General features: G+C 33.0%; 1 protein-coding gene across 8 annotated transcripts in view; it reads right to left on the bottom strand.

The window, feature by feature from the left end:
- Positions 1-22,065, bottom strand: part of SNTG2 (syntrophin gamma 2) — a 292,459-nt gene that overhangs the window by 36,346 nt on the left and 234,048 nt on the right. For 7 of the 8 annotated variants that reach the window (XM_072036394.1, XM_072036393.1, XM_072036392.1 and 4 more), the window contains 2 exons: positions 15,522-15,593; positions 11,268-11,510 (listed from right to left, as the gene is read on the bottom strand). In XM_072036394.1, the coding sequence (XP_071892495.1) occupies positions 11,268-11,510; positions 15,522-15,593 (315 nt within the window). The remainder of the gene's footprint in view (positions 1-11,267; positions 11,511-15,521; positions 15,594-22,065) is intronic. The other variant, XM_038177416.2, reaches the window with a different exon arrangement.

Genomic DNA, 22,065 nt, shown 5'->3' with positions numbered 1-22,065 from the left:
TACTGCATCCAGTTCTGGGCTCCCCAGTACAAGAAGGACATAGAAGTATTGGAGCGAGTCCAGAGGAGGGCTATGAAGATGATGAGAGGACTGAAGCACCTGTTGTATGGTGACAGGCTGAGAGCGCTGGGCCTGTTTAGCCTGGAAAACAGAAGACTGAAGGGAGATCTCATCCATGTGTATAAATATCTGAGGGGAGGGTGTCGAGAGGATGGAGCCAGTCTCTTTTCAGTTGTGCTCAGTGACAGAACAAGAGGCAACAGGCACAAACTGAAGCACAGGAGTTGCTGGCTGAATATGAGAGGGCACTTCTTTACTGTGAGAGTGACAGAGCACTGGGACAGGTTGCCCAGAGAGGTTGTGGAGTCTCTTTCTCTGGAGATATTCAAAACCCGCCTGGACGCCATCCTGTGCAATGTGCTCTATGTGATCCTGCTTGGCAGGGGGGTTGAACTAGATGGTCTCCAGAGGTCCTGTCCAACCTCATCCATTCTGTGATTCTGTGAATTAGAGACTTGGCAGGTAATAGGCACCATTGCAGCTGAGCCATAGCTGTTTGTGAAGGAGAAGCAAGGAAGAAGCAAGGAAGAAGCAAGGAACTCTCCTCTTCTTGAGTTGTCTTCTGTGTAAAGGGGTCCTTGACCACACATAGCCATAGTATAAAGCAAGAAGGAAGTAAGTATACCTCCCAGATCTGAGGCCATCTAATTTCAGCACAGGCATTTGGCTCTCCTGCCTAAGCTGAAGCCATAGGTCATTTGGGTTGTTTGGGGACTACAGTCCAAATGCTTCTAAATAAATCTGCACATGCAAAATACTTTTGTGATTGCTGGAATATGAGCTTATTAAAATGCCTTTGCTGAATGCCCTAATGCCTTTGAAATGCCCTAATCTGTCTATATTCTGTCATAGGTGTCTAGTGTAGCACCTCTGGACATTTCCATAACATTAAAACTTTTAATATTTCTCTGACTTGGGACTGGATTCTGTCCCCAGATTGCCCAAGTGACATAGGGGTTCCATTTGTTTGTGTCTTTAAAATAACTACTAATAATGACTGCTGATTGGGATGCTGTGTTCACAGATCATCAAAAATGTTTCATAGTAAAAAAAAAATAATTTAATATTATTTTCTAAAGAATCAGGGTGATCAGTTCAGACAGCATTCCTTTTCCTAAGATTTATTTCCTTGGCAAATAAAATTTCCTATGAACAACTGAGATCCAGTGACATTGCTCATGTAAGGGCAAGGATAAGAAAAATGATATATCATATATTCCTTTCAATGGAGTTTATTTTTATGACTTTAGTGCTGTTGTTTCTAACGTCCAATCAAGTTTACAATTTCAAAATTTCAGCTGAAACCTGGCTATATTTTGGCTATTTTTTGTCTTGAATGAAGAGAAGCTCAGTTCTGCTTTAACTACTGTTGTTTGCTATACCATTCATTCATACTCAATATATTCACTCATTCTGGACTAAGTTATGTTCAATTAAGCAGGAATTCTGGTGTTCTTTATCAGCCAAAATACATGAAAAAAACACACAGTCTTCTATTCTAACTGCATACAAATTTGGCATGTATGTTATTTTGCTTATTTATTTTCCAAAAAAAAAACAATTGGAAAGTAGACGATATCATTACACTTTATTGCTTAAATTTCATATTTCCCCTACTGTTCTGTCAACTACTTTATAGATGTATATAAGAATTTGCACTAAGATGGTCTGTAAATGTTCATTACATGTGAGTGGGAACACAGACACCGTTTCTCAGTATACTCACGTTGTACAGTTCAAAACATATTTACTTTATAAAAATAAATAACAAAAATAACCAGACAGCAAAGATCTGGGCAAGAACCATATCCATATGCATTGAGTATACATACTGCATACATTTCTTATTATTCATTTAAAGTTTAAAATGTGCTATGCTTCTGTGTGGAAATAAAACATTATCAATAAACTGTGAAAATATTAATAAAATTTTTACTTTGCTTAGAGCTAGGTAGTATTTGCATTCAAATTAAATTAGCATTATTTTATTAATCTAATTAATTTTTATATTATAAACATCTATTGTTTTCCAGAGACAAGCCATCCCAATTACAATATAGAATAGAATGTAGAATAAACAATACAATTGATGAGAACAGTTTTATCACATTCAGATAAAACTCCAGATACTATAAAACAACTATCATCACCTGGTTCTGATCTTTTTCATTTTTTATAATTAAATGCCAGCTGATATATACAGAAAACAATAACAAGAATTTATGCATTTAGCATGGTTTATTTAGCGATGATCCAAAATCTGACAGATTTAAGGGAAAAATTCTTTTTAGCTACTCAGTACTTGTCTGTTATTAAACGTCCAAAAAAAACCACAAAGTATTAATGATCAGCCATAATCAAACTAAGAAGTTTTCCATACTAAAGGCGTTGAACTTTTCAGCAAAGCCCATCATCTCATACAGACTAGGGAGTGAGCTGTGTACAGATGTTGAGGAGGGCCAAATTCTAACAGCCTGAAGTGATTTCTTTGTCATACTGTATTAAATTGGAGAGTAAGGTAGTAATTGAATTTAATTGTAAAGAGATTTCCCTAGAAATCAATTACTGGCCAACATATCAATCTTATTAACAGAAGACTCCTGTGTTACCAATTTGAACTGATAACATTTTAATATCTTCCAAATATCACTGGTATTTGTTTTTCCTTGTATATGAGAGCAAATACCAATTTATATTACATTTAACATTTTCTTTAGTCTTTCTGTCAGTATGGATATCTGGAGAGAGCATAAAAGCAAACAGTTATTATGGTTGTACTGAGAAATAAATCACAGGCCACATACAGAAAGTGTATTAGGAGACAGAGAATTAAAACCCTTAATTCTGAAGACAGCATGAAAAATCATCAACAGCATTTTTGTACAGAATTAACCTGCGCTGAACAGAAATGCTATTTAAACTCTGAAATTCCCAAAGTAGTTTAATTTAAAATATATGAAATTTGGCTTTCTAGAAAACCTCTGATAGTCCATTTGGAAAGAGAAAAAAAATAATAATCAAAAGAAAAAAAGCCAAAAATCTAAAAGATAAAATATACAGTACATTTAAAATACAAAATACATTGAAAATATTCTCACTCTGAATCCACAAGACATGAGAAAATAAAATGACAATGAAATCTGAAATTCATCAAAAGCACAAAAGTTTTCAGAAATTTCATGTAGAACGGACCTTTGAAGCTCAGGTGTATTCTTGCCCTACATAACTTTGCAAAAGGATCAATGCAATAATGTCACAATTAAAATTTAAAGAAATGTGATAATTATTGATAGATAAATTTAAAACCTCTTTATTAAAATATAAACCTGGTTGAAAGCATTTTTGTAAAACAAAAACATTCCTACAATATCTGGAATTAATGCTATGGGAGTGACTGCATCAAATGCCTTAGCGTGATTTTAAACTTTTTTTCATGATTTACTGCATATTAGTAGAAATTAGTACAGTGTCTTGTAAAAGATAGCGTTCTGATCTGATGATTTCAAGAAGACATTATACCTTTTTTGTTGTTGTTTTAAACACAGATGCATACATGTGGTTTAGCATATATATATGCAAGACACACTAGCACTAATAGCAAGATTTTTCTAAGGACTTAGATCATGGCTTATTATACTTTCAACAAACTTCAAATAAAGCTTCTGCTGATTTTAGTAGAAGCAGTGCTTTAGAAAAAAAAACAAACAACAAAAGAAAGAAAACACCTATGTTTAATACATTCACGTTTTTTACTGGAACTCTCATTGGACAGGAGAAAGAAGCAAAAGACAAAAGAGGACTTGCTACATCCTCTGCTGAGCAGGCAGGTTGTGGCTTATATTGGTTGTAGGGAGAGGCACTGTGAGAAATGTGGGTAGGAGGACAAAATCAGAGCCCAATGGCTTATTGGTTGTCCTCCTCTAGCAGTGAGATTTCAAAATGTGTTCTTAACCCTTGGCTTATGTCAGAACAGATTGTGCTTCCTCATTTGAGGAAGAACCATTTTCTGGTTTTGTAGTAACTGATTTTTCCACAAGAAAAAAAAAATACAACTATGAATAAAATACCCATAAATTGTCCCACATATATTTTTACATACCTGAAGCAGATTCACAGTCATAGTAATCAGGATGGCACCATTCATTTCAGTGGAAATCTACTTCAGCAAAGGCACTGACTTGTTTTTGAGACAGTTCTTTATTACGTAATAAAGTATTTTTCTGGTGATTTATAAACATCTTAATTTATAAAATGCTACTAATTTTGCTGTTCAGAAAATATTTTAATAAGAAGTATCAACACGAGACATTACCAATTCAATTCTAGAACAACTGAGCAGTTCAAGTGTTCATTACCAGAACAATATTCAGATCAATGATGCTTAGATAGGGATTTTTATTTTTTTTCACCTGATTCTAACAAAGAAATCATAGGTAGAGAACAATAGAGAACACCAACTTTTGAAAACAGAAAGTAAGATATCAAAATGCTAAGGTTACATTTCTCTATAAATTTGAAATTCTATTAGAGTAACTTTACACTTTGAATTCTTTCATTCTTATTCAAGTCTATAACACAATCTGGAAAACGGTAACAAAATTAGACTCAAAACACATCATTGTTATCTAAATCTTTGCATTTATAAATAAATATAAATATGTTAAAATACAAGCAAGACTTTGGATTTACTCTCAATATCTGTAATTTTAAGAACACATTATTTTCAGAAACGTATCTTCATGAAAATAAACATTTCATATTAATCATGTTTAAAATATAGAATATGTTAACAAGATTTTCTTCACTATCATTGTAAATTACTAAATTCTTATTGGAAAAAATGCAAGAGAATTTACCCGGTCTGAATTGCTCAATTATTAATCATTTTTACAAATATATTTACAATTAATCCGTATAGTTCTTAGCATATTTCTTTGGGGGCTGGAGAATTGTTTGTGTGTTTCATTAGTGTGAAAATGAATTTGAAACTAATAGCATTTCTAAAGATGACCAATTAAAAGCTTTCTGTACATAATGAAAACAATCTAAAACTTAATTGTGTAATTAAAGCACTCAGTTTACTGAGTGCTTCTTGTAACAAACTCATAAGTATCTTTTAATGATCCTATAAATCTAACTTAATCTAACTGCTTTTTATTATCTTACCTAAATTTAAGAAGGATATTCAGTTTATTTATTAGTTTGTTTTAAAAATAAGAATGAGGTATCTTCTGAAATCATTAATATGGTGGCATTTCCAGTATTTAAGGTATTCCTACATATGTCTGATGCTTTGTCATCAGAATATAAAATTGAGATAGCATTGCCAGCTGTATTTAACATTTTTGTATTTAAAATAAGTTATTTGGAGCTTAGAAGTATTACATCGTAAACAATCTTGTTTTACTCATCCTCTCAGTTTACCATAAATAATTAATACATTCACAAGCTGGAAATTACAATTACTTGTTTTCAGGCTGCCTAATTTCTGCTTTTTTCTTTTTTCCCCCATTGAAGTGGACTTCTCTTGCACAGTCTCAGAAGATGATCTAGACTATCTTAATTCCCAAATTTTCCTAGATACAATCAGTGTGTGTTTTGACCACAGAGTTTCTGAGACATCCAGTTTTCTAAGCATCTCAGAAATTAGGTAGTCAGAAGAGCCAGATTAGTTGTGATACAAAGATGAGTAGAAAGATACTTCACCTGTGCCCAAGTCCCAGTGGGAACACAGTCTCTAAGATCTATTCTGATTACATCTAACTTGTGTTGTAATAAGATCAAATTAAAACACCATTTAAGAATGACAAAGAAAGACCCAGGAACTAAACTTCTTTTAGGATGCTTGAATCCAAACACCACAAATTTCCTTTTCTTCATTTTTCTCTAAATCCAAAATTGTCAATCATCAGACTTGTACATTTTACTCTACTAAATACCTTCAGATGGGGCTGTTTTCACACTTCTGTGCAGCTTGGTCACTATACAGCAGAAATGAGAGGACTCCAAATCACTGACCAGTGCACTCCACCGTTCACACTTGTAGTTGCTTGCTTAATGTTCACCTTTATAAACTGCTTTATAATGCTAGGTTGCTAAAATATTATTTGCCTTAGAAGCAACAGAAGATTATTGCAGAACCCAACTTGAAGCACATGTGTACTAAATGTGGTGCTGACCACATTTTAAGGGTCCACATTTTAGGTATTTTTAAAAAACACTTGGCATGCATAGTGAGTTTCATAAGAAAAGAGAACAACTGAAATTATCAGTCCACTTGGTAAAATGTATTATAGAAATCTATGTGTATACTTTTCTACTATTCTTCTTGTGCAACATATAATCTCATCTGGATCTTGGGCCATTTGGAATAAAATCTTTTGTCCATAAAATAACGTCAATTGGCATTCCAATACATCTTCAGTTATATTACTTCAGACTAAAAATATTGTCCTGGTTTAATAACAGAGTAGTTATTATATAATATACTAATAATATACTTACTACATTCTGACCCAGGTATTGGTCCTTAGAGATTTTTATTTTGAATAGAAATAATAAGACCTAAAGAACAACAACAAAATTGGAAACATATGTATAGGCTAAGAGATATATATCAATAAAACAAAACTAGGTGCAAGACTGTACTGCTGTTCAGTAGAAAAAAAAATGTTTAGAAGCTGCTTAGAAGCCTTTAACTTAAAGGAATTTCAATGGGAGTTTACTGTTATCTCCAGTAGGCTGAGAATAACCCCCCAAATATATAAATCAATTTTGTGTCTTTCTGGAGCTGCTCCAAATATGGAATACACTTTATTCCTTTACTTCATTATTAATTCATTTAATTTGATGAAAATGTAGTTTTTTAAAAGTCAGTGCAGTTATTTATTTATTTATTTATTAACTTTTCAAAAAATTAGTGCATCCAGAAGGTTAGGAAGTAGTGTCTTCCTACAGTGAATATATTCATATAGTCACTATTGTATTGATATTAAATACAATATAGTCAGTTGACTATATATGCACCTGAAGGTAAATTCCGAGAAATACTGCTTTCCTGAGAAGATTACTGAAATCAGTTCTGTATATTTTCAATTAGTTCTAGTGAACCCTTTCAGAGCATTTTTAACACAAATACGCATGAAAAATTAAGTAATAGTCCAGAACAAACAGCATGTAGTTTGCAGGAATGATGAGACTGCACAGACTAATTTCTTTACTTTTATGCAATAAACAATATTACTTTTATACAATAAACAGTATCTGTTTCATGGAAGACAACTTGGATTAGAAATGAATTAAAACTGCAGAACGGATGAAATTTAAGAAAAGTTAATACAAGGAAATTTGAAAAGATGAATAGAAGAGAGAATAACAAAAAGTACCCACAACCAGCAACAAAATCAGAGGTAGGCCATCAAGCAAAAAAGCGAAGATAAACAAAGAAAATAATTGTGTAAACAATTTCTTTAAAATAATTACAGGATTTTGTTGTTTGGTTGTTTTCCTCTTGCTTTAATCATCAATAAAATGGTTTTAGACTTGTCAGGCATTTCATGTAGATCGTCTTGAATAACATACATGTACAGTGTATAGAGGAAAATTTTAAAATCTGACATAGGAAGCTCACAAACTAGGGATGCTGTGATATATGTTACTTTCATGCCTGTCATCTTTCATAACTGTGCAACACTGCTCATGTTCACAGATTGGCAGGACAGAGTAATATTGAAAAGAAATTTATTGTTGCTTACAAAACAGAAAAGGAATTAACTAACCGCATTTGTTTTAAGTATTGCTTTATTTTTTTTAGGAATATTAATCATGGTGTATTAACAGAAAACCAGTTTTGAAAATAAAATGAAAGCTTCATATGGGAATCCTATAGAAATAATGCCCTGGGTTTGAATGCACAATTATTCCTAATAATCATTGTTGTAGTTAGTCAGGAGCAGACATAATCAGCAACCAATTCTGCATCGCAATGAGCCAGTCTGGCTTACATGTTCAGCATCAAGAATCTCATTATGAAGAATTGTTTGTTGCTAACTCTTAGGAAAGTAAATAAATGTTAAAAATGCATACAGAAGAAGATAAAACAGCCAGGGAAGTTGTTAATTATTAAGTGTTAATGAGAATACAAAGGGTGAAAAAAAAAGGATACTTGTTTTGTACATTTATGCTCATACAGTTTTTGGATTTCCAATCATGATTCACATGACATGAATTTAAGTGAAATATGATAACATTGTTCATGAAAAATGATTGGTGTCTTGTTATTTTTAAAGTATTTTCCTGACAGGAAGAATGTATTTCATTCCAGAAACTGAATTTCACTCCTCATGTGTCTCTTATCTCATTCATATCCCTGTCCTCAACAAATACCTATTTTATTTTGACTTCCAGAATTTGTCTGTCAATGGAAAGAAATTGTCTAGAAGTAATTACCTTTTTGCACAGAAAGTACGCATTCAGCAAAACCTCTCAATTATTCTATTATGAATGGTTAGAGATCAACATCTGACCGATTTTAATTTTTTTTTTTTTTTGTCCAAGAAAAGTAAATGCTTTCACGAAACTAGGTTAGCCAGCACTATGGGACAGCACTTGCAGCATTTGCAACACAGCTGGAAGGGAAAATTTACTTTCATGTTTAAAGTTTCTAGATAAATGATGAGAGTATGTAACTGTGCCTCCTCACTATTAATCAACTGCAGGTTTTTCAGAGATGCTGCAGTGGATAATTTTACCCTTAGCATGCCAGTACTAAGGGTCAAAGAATTAGTAAGAATAAAAGTAAGAGTAATTTAGAGTTTTGTGGTAGGATCATGTCTGTAAACATTTGCAGCTTGAACTAGGGCTTTAGGATACCTGAAAGGGAAATGATGTTGTGAGGGGAATTTCTTCCTGCCCTATTACATTCTTCCCATCATTTAAAACTGGTAACACTTTCAGAAGAAATGTATAACAAATCACAATTTTGAACATACCATCGCACCTTAACAACATTGCTTCTCTTAGACTGTGTAAGGACAGAATTTTCTCAGAACTACTATTCTTATAAAAATACCATAGCCAAAGAACAGGTTCAGGATATGGTTAACAACAACTCTGACAAAGACAAGACTCTAATTGCCATTGAAAGCAAATAGAAGGAAGCCAAGTTTAAATACGAATGGCTGAAATGACACAACCCCGTAGCTGAAATGATATCCAACCCCACCCCAAACACTTATGAATAAAAATGAATTTCCCAGTGCAATTATGTTTTTTATTAAAAAATATATATATATTTTTTTATTTATTTATTTTATGGACAATCTAACCTATAGGTTACAGCTTTTAATCTTCTGAGTACTGAAAAGTTAATTCTTTTTCTATGGCTTGGAATAATCTATGCAACGTTAAATTGCATAAATATATATGCAATTTAAGAATGCATATCATTCATGCTGCCCTTGATATCTATCTGAAAACCAGGGCATGCAAGCAGTATTCATGTTTTGAAGGAAGACTTTGCACTGCTTAAGAATGACCACACCACTTTTCGGCCTAGCGACACAGCAGTTTTCAGCAAACTTTTATGCATACAACTGAAAATTAAAATGATAATAGACATGGAGACTTAAGCATTGAAATCAGGATTTTAATAGAATGCCTCTCCTGGAGGTTTCAGATAGGTTAAACCAATGATGGAAGAAATATTAATTTCGTTTATGGATATTGGTCTAGCAGTTTGTTGGATTGAAAAGACAAAAGGTCATTGCATAAGCAAAAGAACATCTCTTAATTTAAAGATTGTTAGCATGCAACAGAACAAAAAGTTTTGAGTTTCAGCAATAAACTCTTCAGAAAAAATCAGTTACAGAACAAGTTGATATCCACCCTTATTGCACTTAATTTTAAAGAAATATTATCTGCTTTTTATATGATAAATAGGATAATTGAATGGTTGGTCAAACAGATGCACCATAATTTCTTGAAGAATTTATGTGATAAAATATTTTATGTATACTCAGTTAGCATTATGATTCCCTCCCTGACATGCATGATTTTTCAGGAAGAATCATTTTATTTATTTATTTATTTATTTTTATTTTTTCTGAAGAACTGCATTCCTTCTCAGAGGTGCAGGAGCAACAGCATCACCATTACAAAATCATTTTTGTCACCCCATCAGTTCAAAGAGACAACTAGAACTGTTCTATGCGAGCGCCTGCAAACCTCCTTAGTATCCCAGAGACCTGGAAATTTAGAAGAGCTGATTCAACAGCTACTCTAAGACTCCTGTTCCTCGCATGTTGTGTTAATGCAGTGCTGTGATCCATTGCTCCTGCTAGTGCAAACATCTTTAGGAGGTCCTTGTCAATCAGCACATGCCAGATCAAGCTTGCATTTGCACTATGTAAATATGTTTATCATTGGAGAATGCCTATACTTTTAATCCATATATTCCCATACCACTGAACCAGTTCACTTGGATCCACATGTACAGCAAACAACTTTTTTATGTAACAGTACAGAGTTGCTTTAGTCTACAACTTAACTAAAAATCCATAGATGTTCTCTGTCCTCATGCCACAAAATATCTTCTTTAGAACAACATATTTACTTTAGGATGATTACATTCATTCTCTGATCTCACTGATTAGAATCACGCTGATTCTAATGGGAACTTAGACACCACAATGCTAACAGACACATATTTAGACAGCTAAACTAGAGACCCTAACCTTAAACACCAAACCATTTAATGAGAAGTGCATCCTCAGGTCTAATGAAATAATTGGCTTGAGAGAATTTTACTAACCAGGAGAAATTGGTAATCTGTTGTTTAATATACAGAGTTTAAGATTTAATACAACAAACTTTCCTCTTTTACTCTGATTCTTCCAATTCTTCCAGTGTTAACATAGTCATCCCCAGTTTTCAATTAACAATGTAAAAGCAAAATATTTCTGTTTTTGAAAATAGAACCATAATGTAAAACAAATGTACCTTATGTGAGGTTTATGAAAATGTTCAAAGTAGTCTACAAAATCTCCACAAAAATGTTTTTCAGTGGCAAAATGTATCAATTTCCAGTTTTATGTAATTAAGATCAACTATACTCACAGATTGTTATTACATAGGCATACTATCTAAAGATTTGTTACACTTCTTTTACTGATGAAATGGCTCCAGGATTTAAATTATTCATTACTTACCCCAGTTCTTTGAACTTCCAAGAAAATTGCTCTTTGAAATGATTTCTCCCACACTGCCAACTCGCTGCATAGCTCTACATTGAAATAATGACTCTTGCCATGTCCAACCATAACACTGAAACAATATGGCCTGTGGTCTTCAAGATCAAAGTCCTGATGAATACCTAAATACAAGTTTGCTTGTAGCCAGCAATCATCAGCAAGCCAGAGCTGAAAGACATGTTTCAGTATGTGATTCTTCATCTAGCAAAAACAAACAGTTAAAGTAACATTGTCTTCTGTAAGTGATGGGTACTTGGATATGTTACATCATTATGTTAATAATTATCTTGAAGAAATATTCTGAGAATTAAGCAACACTGGCAAAGTCAATTTCTCTCACTGCTTATTCACCTTACCCTGTATCATATAATCTAAGCTACTTCTGTAGTTCAGAATTACTGTCAAAATTGTACAAGCAATGCATACATAATTTAAAAGGAATTTGTAGCAATATGTTCTTTACACTGAAGAGGAAGGGAATTCCTAAATTGTTTGAATACAGTTCAAGAGCTGTTTATCAGCCTTCTAGCAGAATATAACTACTCCATTTTAATTGGGTTCCAAACTGAACACCCAGAGATGCAGTAATTTATCAAGCATATGGGCTAATTCTGGAAATAATGATGCCAGCTTTCAAATATTCCCTAATAGCTGCCAGTGCTGCTTTGCAACTACAAGTGGAATGAAGTGAGATCCTGTCATCACCTTCAGGATGAAAAGGATGAGAAATTTCACGTTAGTCTTTCATAATATAAAGTATCCCCCTAACAGAAGGTTTTGTAAATGAAAACAAATTCTTAAAAGAAGCTTCCCTAATCTTTCCAGTGTTCACTGACTAACATAAACATAGAGAAAAACAAAACTAAATTAAAAGCTTATACATCTAAGTATTTTTATTGACTACTGACTGATTTTCCAAGTTATGTATTTTTAAAATGTCTATTTATCAGAGCCCTTTCCTATCTCTATTTTCCTATGATGACATGGGGCAGAGAATATAGAAAAATAATGAAGGAATTTACAAATAGAATCTTATTTCTTATTTTCAAGATTTAGCCGCAAACAATTTTATTTCTCCAGTACTTCACGTTAAGTTTAGGAACTTGAGTCAAACAGATCTGAGATAAAAGCATAGTGCTGGACTGGACTTAGGTGGTTTTGAAAAGACCAGAACACAGCTCTCTACTGGTACACAAGTCCTAGAATCTTGTAGTAAGGATAAACCTTTTGAAGAATCTTATTTTCCTAGGGCCTCTAACAGTGTATTATAGTCTACCAAAGCCTGAAGCTGAAACTCTACGCATATAAAAACAATCAATTGGGACTTGTACAAGAAAATGTAACCTGAAATATTTTGATTTATGTAAGATAAATGTTTAAAAGTTCAGGGTCTTGCAACCCTCCTGCCCTAGATGCACACACAACCACCCTCACAGGACAGCAGTGAAGATTGACTTTTGAGTAATAAAAAGCAGAGGTAACAAATCATCTACCGGTGCATGTGTACTGCTTCCATTAATATGGATTCAGCAAACAGGATATACTCACATGAGAACTGGAAATGTTGATTGTGCTAGTGAATTATTGAATAACATAAAGCTAGCATATGTAACTCTATGCAATTTACTCTGTTAAGTTATGAATGCATTGGGGAATATCTCAGAGGCAGCACATAATGCCACCAGGGCACATGACGCTGTGTTGTCACAAAAGGCCCTACAGCTAGCCTAGCAGAGAGGTCTTGAGGTACTTCAAAGCTATTTTTTGCCACTTCTTTGGACTGGTAAAAAGGAAACTGAACAAAACAAAACTGAACAAAAGGATAACTGCACATTATCTGGAGTAACAGTTATTAAGCCTACACCTGCTTCAAGACTCAATACTGCAATTAGACTCCTAGCAATTAGACTAATACATTTATATTTTATATTTTATATTTAGAAATGTGATGTGTGAAAATACTATGCAATAAACAAGTAAATAAAAAAGTTAAAATGTTTTTTAAGACAGGCTGCTTTTAAAAATACGTATCATGTTCTTGCCTCTGAAAAATACAGGTTTTCAGTAACAGTTCCAGTAAATATAGAGTGTGAAGCAAGCTTAGGAGGAAACACGTGATAAATGAGAAACATTTAAAACACCTGGTTGTTACCACTAAATGTCCATGTATATGCAAGTATGTGATATATAAATTTTAATTCACATACTTGCATACGTATGTGAATACACATACACATATACATACACACATAAGCCTAAAATACAGCAAACGTTGATTTTAAAATGCCATTCCCGTATCAAATTCTTATTTTCCATTTTCAGCTCTTATGGCATAATGAAGATAGGTAAGAAGCTTACATTTAAGTGAGTAACAAGGGCATCTTGCCCTTGCAAGATGCCCTAACCAGCTTTCTTAAGAAAATACAAAAACACTCTACATCACAGCTTTGCGCTAGATCTTACAAGCTCCCCAAAATCCTTAAAAACACTCTCCCAAACTGCAGTTTTTACAACATAAGCTCCACCTTTCGGTCTGCAATATAGAAACTTTAATTTCTTGAGATTATTTCCATCTTGGATTTGCTCAGTTGGCCTCGCTGTCATTTATATCAAAGAATCTACAGAAAAGAGGTTAAAGTGTTGAATTTGAGCTTTTGCACTTTAGTTAATGTATTCATGAAGACTGGTAATTAAGCATTCATTTATTAAAATGTCAAGAACATTAAAAAGTTTAATCTTTGATAGTTTATTTCCTACTTCTTTTTCATAATGAAAAAGTATCATAGAATTTACTTTAAAGACAATTTTACATTGTCCTTGAAATTACCAGAATATTGAAGGAAGGAGTGAGTTTCAAATCACTAATATTTCAAGGAGAAAAAAAGGAAAAACAAAACCCATGACAGCGTAAAACCTTTTAAAAAAACATAATGAACGTTTGCTTTATTGCTGCCCAACTTATTTATCTGGAAAAATGTGAATTTTAAGAAAATTTAAGGAGACAGAATCAATAAGCAGGGTTAAATTCTCTGCTTTTTGCAGCTGTCTCAGTGCTGGTCAGAATCTGAAGTTACCCATAGATATCCAGTTGGAGATAAGGTCACGTTAAAATAATACTATTCACACAGAAATACGGTTGAACTCCTGCAGCCTGTGCTCTGGAGCTCAGCTCTAGTCCTGAACTTGAGGATTGCCAGATTCTTGGCATGGCACTGGCCAGGACTCTTCCCTCTTCCACTTCTGCTAAAATCATGACCCCCTGCCCAGTGAAAGCAGGCTGAATGAAGACAGACAGTGATGGGCTGGAACTGCTGAACTATCTGTTACAACTGCAAAACTGGCAACTGACATCAGGCTCTGTTAGCAGCCAGTTAATGGCATTGACACCTCTGGAAAATGCAGTTATCAGCTCATAATTGAGAGCAATTTTCCTTTTTATTTTGTTTTGTTGTTTCAGTTCCGTGTGCTTGTGGCCCTGTTTTTAACTTCATCAGATTTCCAATTTATTTTAAAATCACAATTCACAGAATTGGTGTAGGACATATGCCCTTGTTGTGGAAAGTCAGATTAGTACAAGTAGTTTGAGCAGTCAGGACATGAAAACTCCCTGTCACCCCAGGGAATTATTTAAACAGACTGCTAAAAGTTTGCCCTAAATCCTTCCTTGGGACAAGCTAAACAGAAAACATGACAACATCTCTAGATGGTAGAAAAAATAATTCTATAGTGCACAAATGGAACATGTTGCCCTTTTTAAGGTAAAACCAACTATCATGTTATCAAATTAGCCATGATCTAAGAATGACAGAATTGTCTACTTCTTATTACTCAAACTTGAATAAAAGCATTTTTATGTACATCAGCAATTACACTGAAAGCATTCTTCATTACATTCACTTAAAAAGCTAAGCTACTAAAAATATACAATATCCAGAGTCATTATGATTAACTGTTATTTCATTTGACTGGTTCTCACACACACAAAAAAATAAATCTTTAATTTGGAAGAATTTTATGAACTGGCTCACTTGGAGCTTAATCCATTTTCCAGTGTCTTATACAGGTAATGCAATAGCCACTGCAAAAAGGTTTTATAACAACATATAAGATATTTATATGTTAGCTACTCCTAGTTGTGATTGAATTGAGCTCATAATTAACAGGAAGAGGCAAGGTTTTTTCACTATATAATGTAATTGTTAGGAAACCTACCTTGTGAATTTTAAATAGAACCTCACAGAGGTTATAGATTTTTTCAGCTCGTACCCAGTCTAGTGTGCTTACCTATAATATCAAAATACAGTATTAAGAACAAATTATTCTTTATTCTAAAATCATATAAAGATGAAAATATTATAAAGATTTCACCAATCATTATTCTATCAGATGCTTTAAGTATAAGCAAGCGTTAACTACATTTAATATCCAACATCTAGAAAAGTCTGTCAAATAGCATTCAGTTTTTCCAGAAACAGCATCTACATGACTTTTGCAATAATTAAAAGGTATTATATACTTACATTGATTTTTTTTCCATTATTACTACCACATGATGGAAACCTCTTTGTAATCTCTGTGGTGAGGTACATAAGCATATTTATTTTAAAATATTCTAACACACAAAACCTTCTTAAACCCAGAGGCATTCAGCAGCACATCTCAATTTAATAAAACTCTTAGAACCAACAGACCCAAGATCTGTTCCTAAATTCAGATTTGAGTTTATATACAGTAGGCCATCAATATCTTTATATCTATATTAAAAACTGAAAAGGACTATGTGTTTACAAAATTTGAATTTAAAATCTTGTCAGCTGTGTGCTTCATAATGATAGAAGATGTTACTACATGTGTTTTTTGTTACATTATCTTGTTCATATTACAGGCTGTTAGAAGTTAACAGTTAGAATGATAGTTGAATATTTTTCCTAAAGTCTAGGTCATGACACAATGTGATAATCTGTTTTCTTTTAAAAACAGTATCTAACATACATAGGTTAAGAAAAAGAGAACCTATGAGTATGAAAAATACCAAGGGAATACACATTATTTTGATTACATATTTTAGAGCACAATACTAGCTCTTGGTGAATGTATAGGAAGGTCTGTATAAATATATGAAAAATGTGACTAAACTGAAGCTTTTAGCACATGGAAGTAAGTATTTTGGTGACTGCAATAGATGCTTGGATGCTTTAAAATACGAGGCAAGATGCAGCTTTGTTTTCTTCTCCTGCCTTGCCCCTCAAAGGAAGAAAGCAGAAAATGTCACTTAAATTATTAGCAAAAGCAAAATTTGGCTACAAAACATCCGACTTCTGTGGAAGAAACATAATCAGGAAAGAATGGTGTAATAATGCATTATATTTTTCTGTATTGATAATAGCACAAAGCTCACCTATAGTATTTGAATCTTGCTCCTGTTGTTTTGTATGAAGAACTGCTTTTTTTTTTTTTTTTTTTTTTAATATAACTTTTACATTGGATTAGCAGGTCTTCATGAATTCTAAACCATAAGGGTTTAGAAAACCCTGAGTCATAATAAAATGGTGAACATCCAAACCAGTACAACAGTTGGGAGCAGATTATTGTGACATTTACTAGTTATGAAGTTATTTCATTAAGTGCTGCCAGAGGAATAAAGTGAACTTGGTTTTAGTTTCTGTCTAATCATATATGCTTTTTATCTGCACCAATTGGAACCAGTGAACATTATTATCAAATAGCCTTTTTTTTTCTGTGTGTTTCAAAGCAGTGTTTCAGAATTTAGCTGAACTCTGAAGAAGGCAATCACCTTACCTAAATTTAGACATCAGAAAGATCTAATTTTATTAACTGAATCTGATTGTTAATTTAGTTTTAACTTCTGTATATTGGGGAAGAAAAAAAAAAGTTTTCTCACAGCTTTCTTAGCTCCTTTCCATGAGACTGATGAACAGACTTTGGGAATTCTTTTTATCTTCAGTCACTGAATGTAGAATTTGATAAGTTTAGATCAGATCTTTACACTCTACATGATTGAATTTGGATGAGATGAATCACCTACTGCAAAAGGGACTGAAGATTTCTAGAAGAGAAAGTTCTATCACCACTTCTTTTCAGGGTATAAAGGGACTCAAAATCTAAGGTTCACCATTTCAAACTTTTTATATTTTAGCAGTCAAGTGAGAAACATCACTTGAATACAATGCATGCAGTAAAATAAGTAAAAGTATATAAAGGTCATATACTTTCTCTTTCTGTTATATTATGAGCAATTTCTCATTAAAAATTAAAACTTAAACCATTACTTAATGCTAACTTTCAAGGTTATCAATTTCCTTAAAGAAAGTTTTTTTCAGACTAGAAAATTAAAGCAATTTTAGATAGTATATTTGTAGTCCCATCACCTCATGAAGTGTAGGCATTTTTAGTCACACAGTTCTAATATTTAGATTTCCATTAATCATTTCATTCAAGTTCCATTCAATATTTTGAGTTTTGCTTTTTAATTATTGCTAAAAGTAAGCAAACACAAAAGGTTAGAAACAACTGAAACTGAGAAATTATAAAACTGATTAATAAAGAAATACAGTTTTAAGCATGCTCACATACAGCAAGTACTGAAGGTTTTTGCTTGATCCTTTCTACAGGATTTTTTTTTTTTCCTTTGATGGCTGTTTTTAAAATAATTAAATATTACAGGTTTTGGATGATTTTTGTTGATCCTCAAAGGGGATCTTCATGTTTTTTGCAAAATAAGGTTTATAGGCTAGAATGGTGGCTAGTTCATTATTTGGTCTTGAATTTCTGAAAAGGAAAGATTCTTTCCAATCTCAGTTAAAAACAGAAGAATCCTTCATTCCTGTTAGTGGTTAGGCAAAACATAAAAGCGTAAGCACCTCTTCATCTGCTGTTATGAAACTGAATTTAGTGACATGGGCTATAACCTAAAAACTGTTGAGACAAGACTCAACTTACATTTCCTCACATCTTTTGTTTTGATTCCTGAAGATTAATTTAAACTGTTGGAGTTCTTTTCTGTTACTAATGATGCTACCATGGACAATGGTTATAGTGCTGTTACATCCACTCTGAATACCCCCATTATCCTGACTACTGCCTTCTCCCCATTATCCTGTGTATTTCTTTCATCTTTTGATTCTCTGTAACCTCTTATGACTTTTTCAGCAGAGATAGCTAATGATCACAGATCACTACCAGCACCTATATAAGTCAAGATTTTCTTCTACTGTGTATATCAGAGAAATACTACAATACTTAAAGATGAGTGAAACTGTCTGAATATCATAGTGCGCAAGGTCACCAGGAGAACATGAATGACATTTTGAGGAGGTTCCCCTTAAGGAAGGGAAACAAACATAATACAAAGGGATACTGGAATCCAAAGAGACAGTTGTCATTATTACAGTTTTCACCCCGTAACAATCATAGTATGTTTAAGTTTAAAATGTAGTCGTTAACAGTTGCATATCATCACAAATTATCTTATAATTCTAGTTAATGAGAAAAGCTGGAAAGGATCAGAAAAAAAAAATCACAATAATTGCAATGTATCTAAATTTGTTTTAAGGGACATTTCCATTTATTAAAGGTTTACCCATCATCACCCATTTAAATGTGGGTTTAAATGATATGTTGAATAATGATATGTCGAATTACAGAATCATAGAATATTCCAAGTTGGAAGAGACCCACAAAAATCACTGAGTTCAACTCCTGGGTCCCCAAAGGATCACCCAAAGAAACATTGTCATATGTTTGAGAGCACTGTCTAAACACTTGAACTCTGGTTGACTCAGTGCTATAAACACTTCCCTGGGGATCCTGTTCCAGTGTCTGACCACCCTCTTGGTGAAGAACCTTTTCCTGATAGGAAAACTTAGGTAACTAAGATAAATGTAATATTGAAACATATTCCCAGACATTTCTAAAAATGTATATTCAGAATGGCTTACGGAGATATACTTTCATTCAAACAATTTAGTTCTGGCTAAGTGCCCCAAAAAGTAAAAAATACATGATAATACCAAGTAGAATTCAGCTAGCTTTCACTTTAATTCTAGTTTGTCTAACACATAAATTTATGACCGTGAGTAGCTGAATGCTGTTATTTACAGCATTGGATAATCGGTGAATATCCAACTCCCCAGCTAACTCATGCATTACATGATGAAAAATTGCAAAGGCTGTAGAAAATTTGGGTTTGTAGGTATTTTGCTAATTAACTCTTTCAGAAAGATCAAAAAACACATTTTTAAACTCACAAATAACACTAAGCAGAGATGAAAGGGAGCATAAGTGCTCAGAAGACCAAAGAGATAACAGAAATGAAAAAAAAAATTGTAATCTGAACTTACAGTCTTAAATCCATAATGAGAGACTGAAATAAGCACTTAAGAGTTACAAAAATGTTAAGTATTCAAGAAGGACTTTTAACTTCAGTGTGAGTTTCTGTAAACGTATCATGTTTTCAAAACAGACATCACAAAGGATTCAAGAAACTAAAGGAAGCTACTCAATTCTTCTTAGACCAAATGATCTATAAAAAGTTACAATTTAAAATAGGATATAGAAAAAAAAAAGTTAAATTCATTTTGCAATATACATATAGCAAGCAACAAACTGAAGAACAGCTATTCCTTAAAAGAAAATTATGTAATGAAACCAATCACAAAAGATTTGCATGCTTATTCAGAGATCAGCACTAAAGGATTGTACTACACACATGGCAAATAAACGGCTGCATTTAAAGGAGTATCACACTTCAAAGCATCCAATTCACCTAGAAATACCAAAATGATAGAGACAAAAGATTGAACATTATCTGGTCAACAGCAGCTCTTTTCACTAGCCTTTTCACCAATCGAAAAAATGAGCCAAGTCTAATTCTCAAAAATTATAAAAAAAGATATTAAAATGGAAAAAAATATATCAAGAAATGTTCTTGAGACAAATTGTGATATAGCAGTATAAGAAGCCTAAGGATCTGTAAACCAAGTCAAACTAGATGCTACAAAACACACACTAAAGAGCAATCAGATCCTAATAAAGACGTGAAGAAATAAATAAAAAAATAAAGAATTTGTACATAAAGTTAGAAAGTTCACCAAAAGCATCCATGGTTAAGTCTATGCCCTACAACTCATTGCCACCTCTTTCCTGTTGTTATATGAGCATACAAAGCACTGGCATGAACCTACAGATAACAGTCATGCTAATTAAATTTTGAATGCTTTTCTGCAATGTTTTTCAAAGATGGAACACTGATAAAATATTCTATATTAGTTTAATAATTATTTCTGTTACTTACACAGTACTGTTGCATTTATTCCTTTTCTTTAAACTTAAAACGCAGGATATGCAGTAATTGCTTAACTACCTTCACATAAATCACTTCAGTACTATTTAATCACAATGAAAAAGACAGTTTTGTAATTAAGAGCAACATAACAACTCCAAAGGCATGGCTACTTTAAGACCTGAATTGAAAAACAATATCGATTTGTGAGTATGACATAAAAAATCACTCAGTACCATCTTCCCATACATATAGCACATATTCAATAAAAACAAAACATTTCATTTTTTTGTAAAGTTTCAATTAAAGAAACAAAAAAGTTTGTTTTTAAATGATAATTCTGAATGATGTCTCCACAATTTCTTCTAGGATATGAATTCAGAACATTTTCAAGACCTGAAAATTGACAGAAATGTATCAGATGCTTTTAGAATGTACTAAAATACCGCTTGTATATTAACATATGTAAAATAACAAATTCTATTTATGCTGTGGTGTTTTTCATATGCATAGTTTTCAGAAATGTGCCATAATCCAGATACAATCTGTAAATTAAATCTGCAGATTTCTTAAATACTGTTAGATGAGCCACTTCAGGGGTGCATGAAGACCTTTCTCTAGTGAGCAACATTGTTGACATTTACTTTTATTCTGAAGATTCTACATTTTTAGAAACAGCATCTAAGATACTGTTGAAACAGAGTAAAAATAGACTACTTTACATAGATTCTTTCATGTTATAAAATCAACATTTGCTCTACATTTTTCTTGGTTCTTGTGCATGGTTAACCATATCTTTTCATTCTTATGAAAGTTAGCAGCTGTATTTACATTCATGATCTTTTACACACAAAGAAAAAGAGTAAAAATTGCACTAGATCTTTTTATAAGCAGTTGTAAAGTTGCAAGTAAGGTAATTACAATTAAAGATAACTATGACGTGTACGACATCTACTTTGTGTGGTTTAGTACGCAAATAGCAATACCACCATAGAAACATCTCAAAATAAAACATAGTGGAAAAATCTTATCTACTATGTTAATGTTAAAACATTTTTATTTTTGTGGTAGAACAATCCAATATTTAAAAAAATAAGTCAGTAGAAGTAACAATAAGATCAGCACCATTAAAATGTCTGAAAATAGTAAAGCAGCTCACTGCATGGCTTTGTTGACAACCGATGTTTCCAGCTACAAAGCTGGGACATGACATATCACCAGCGTCTGGGCTGTGGGAACTCGCCCTGGGGTTTGGCAGGGCAGGGTCTCTCAAGACAGGGTATATGACACCTGTAGTGGATTGACCCCGGTCAACAGCTAAGCGTTCATCCAACTGCTCACTCACTTACCCCCACCTCCAGCAGGAGAAGGGGGAGAATAGAGCAAAACCAAGAAAGCTCACAGATTAAGACAAAGGCAGTTCAATAATTGGTGGAAAGAGAGACAAAACAAGTG

This window comes from Anas platyrhynchos, chromosome 3, assembly GCF_047663525.1.
Source record: "Anas platyrhynchos isolate ZD024472 breed Pekin duck chromosome 3, IASCAAS_PekinDuck_T2T, whole genome shotgun sequence".
NCBI lineage: Eukaryota > Metazoa > Chordata > Aves > Anseriformes > Anatidae > Anas > Anas platyrhynchos.
Note: the sequence above shows the minus strand (reverse complement) of the source record. Positions and strands in the feature narration are given on the sequence as shown.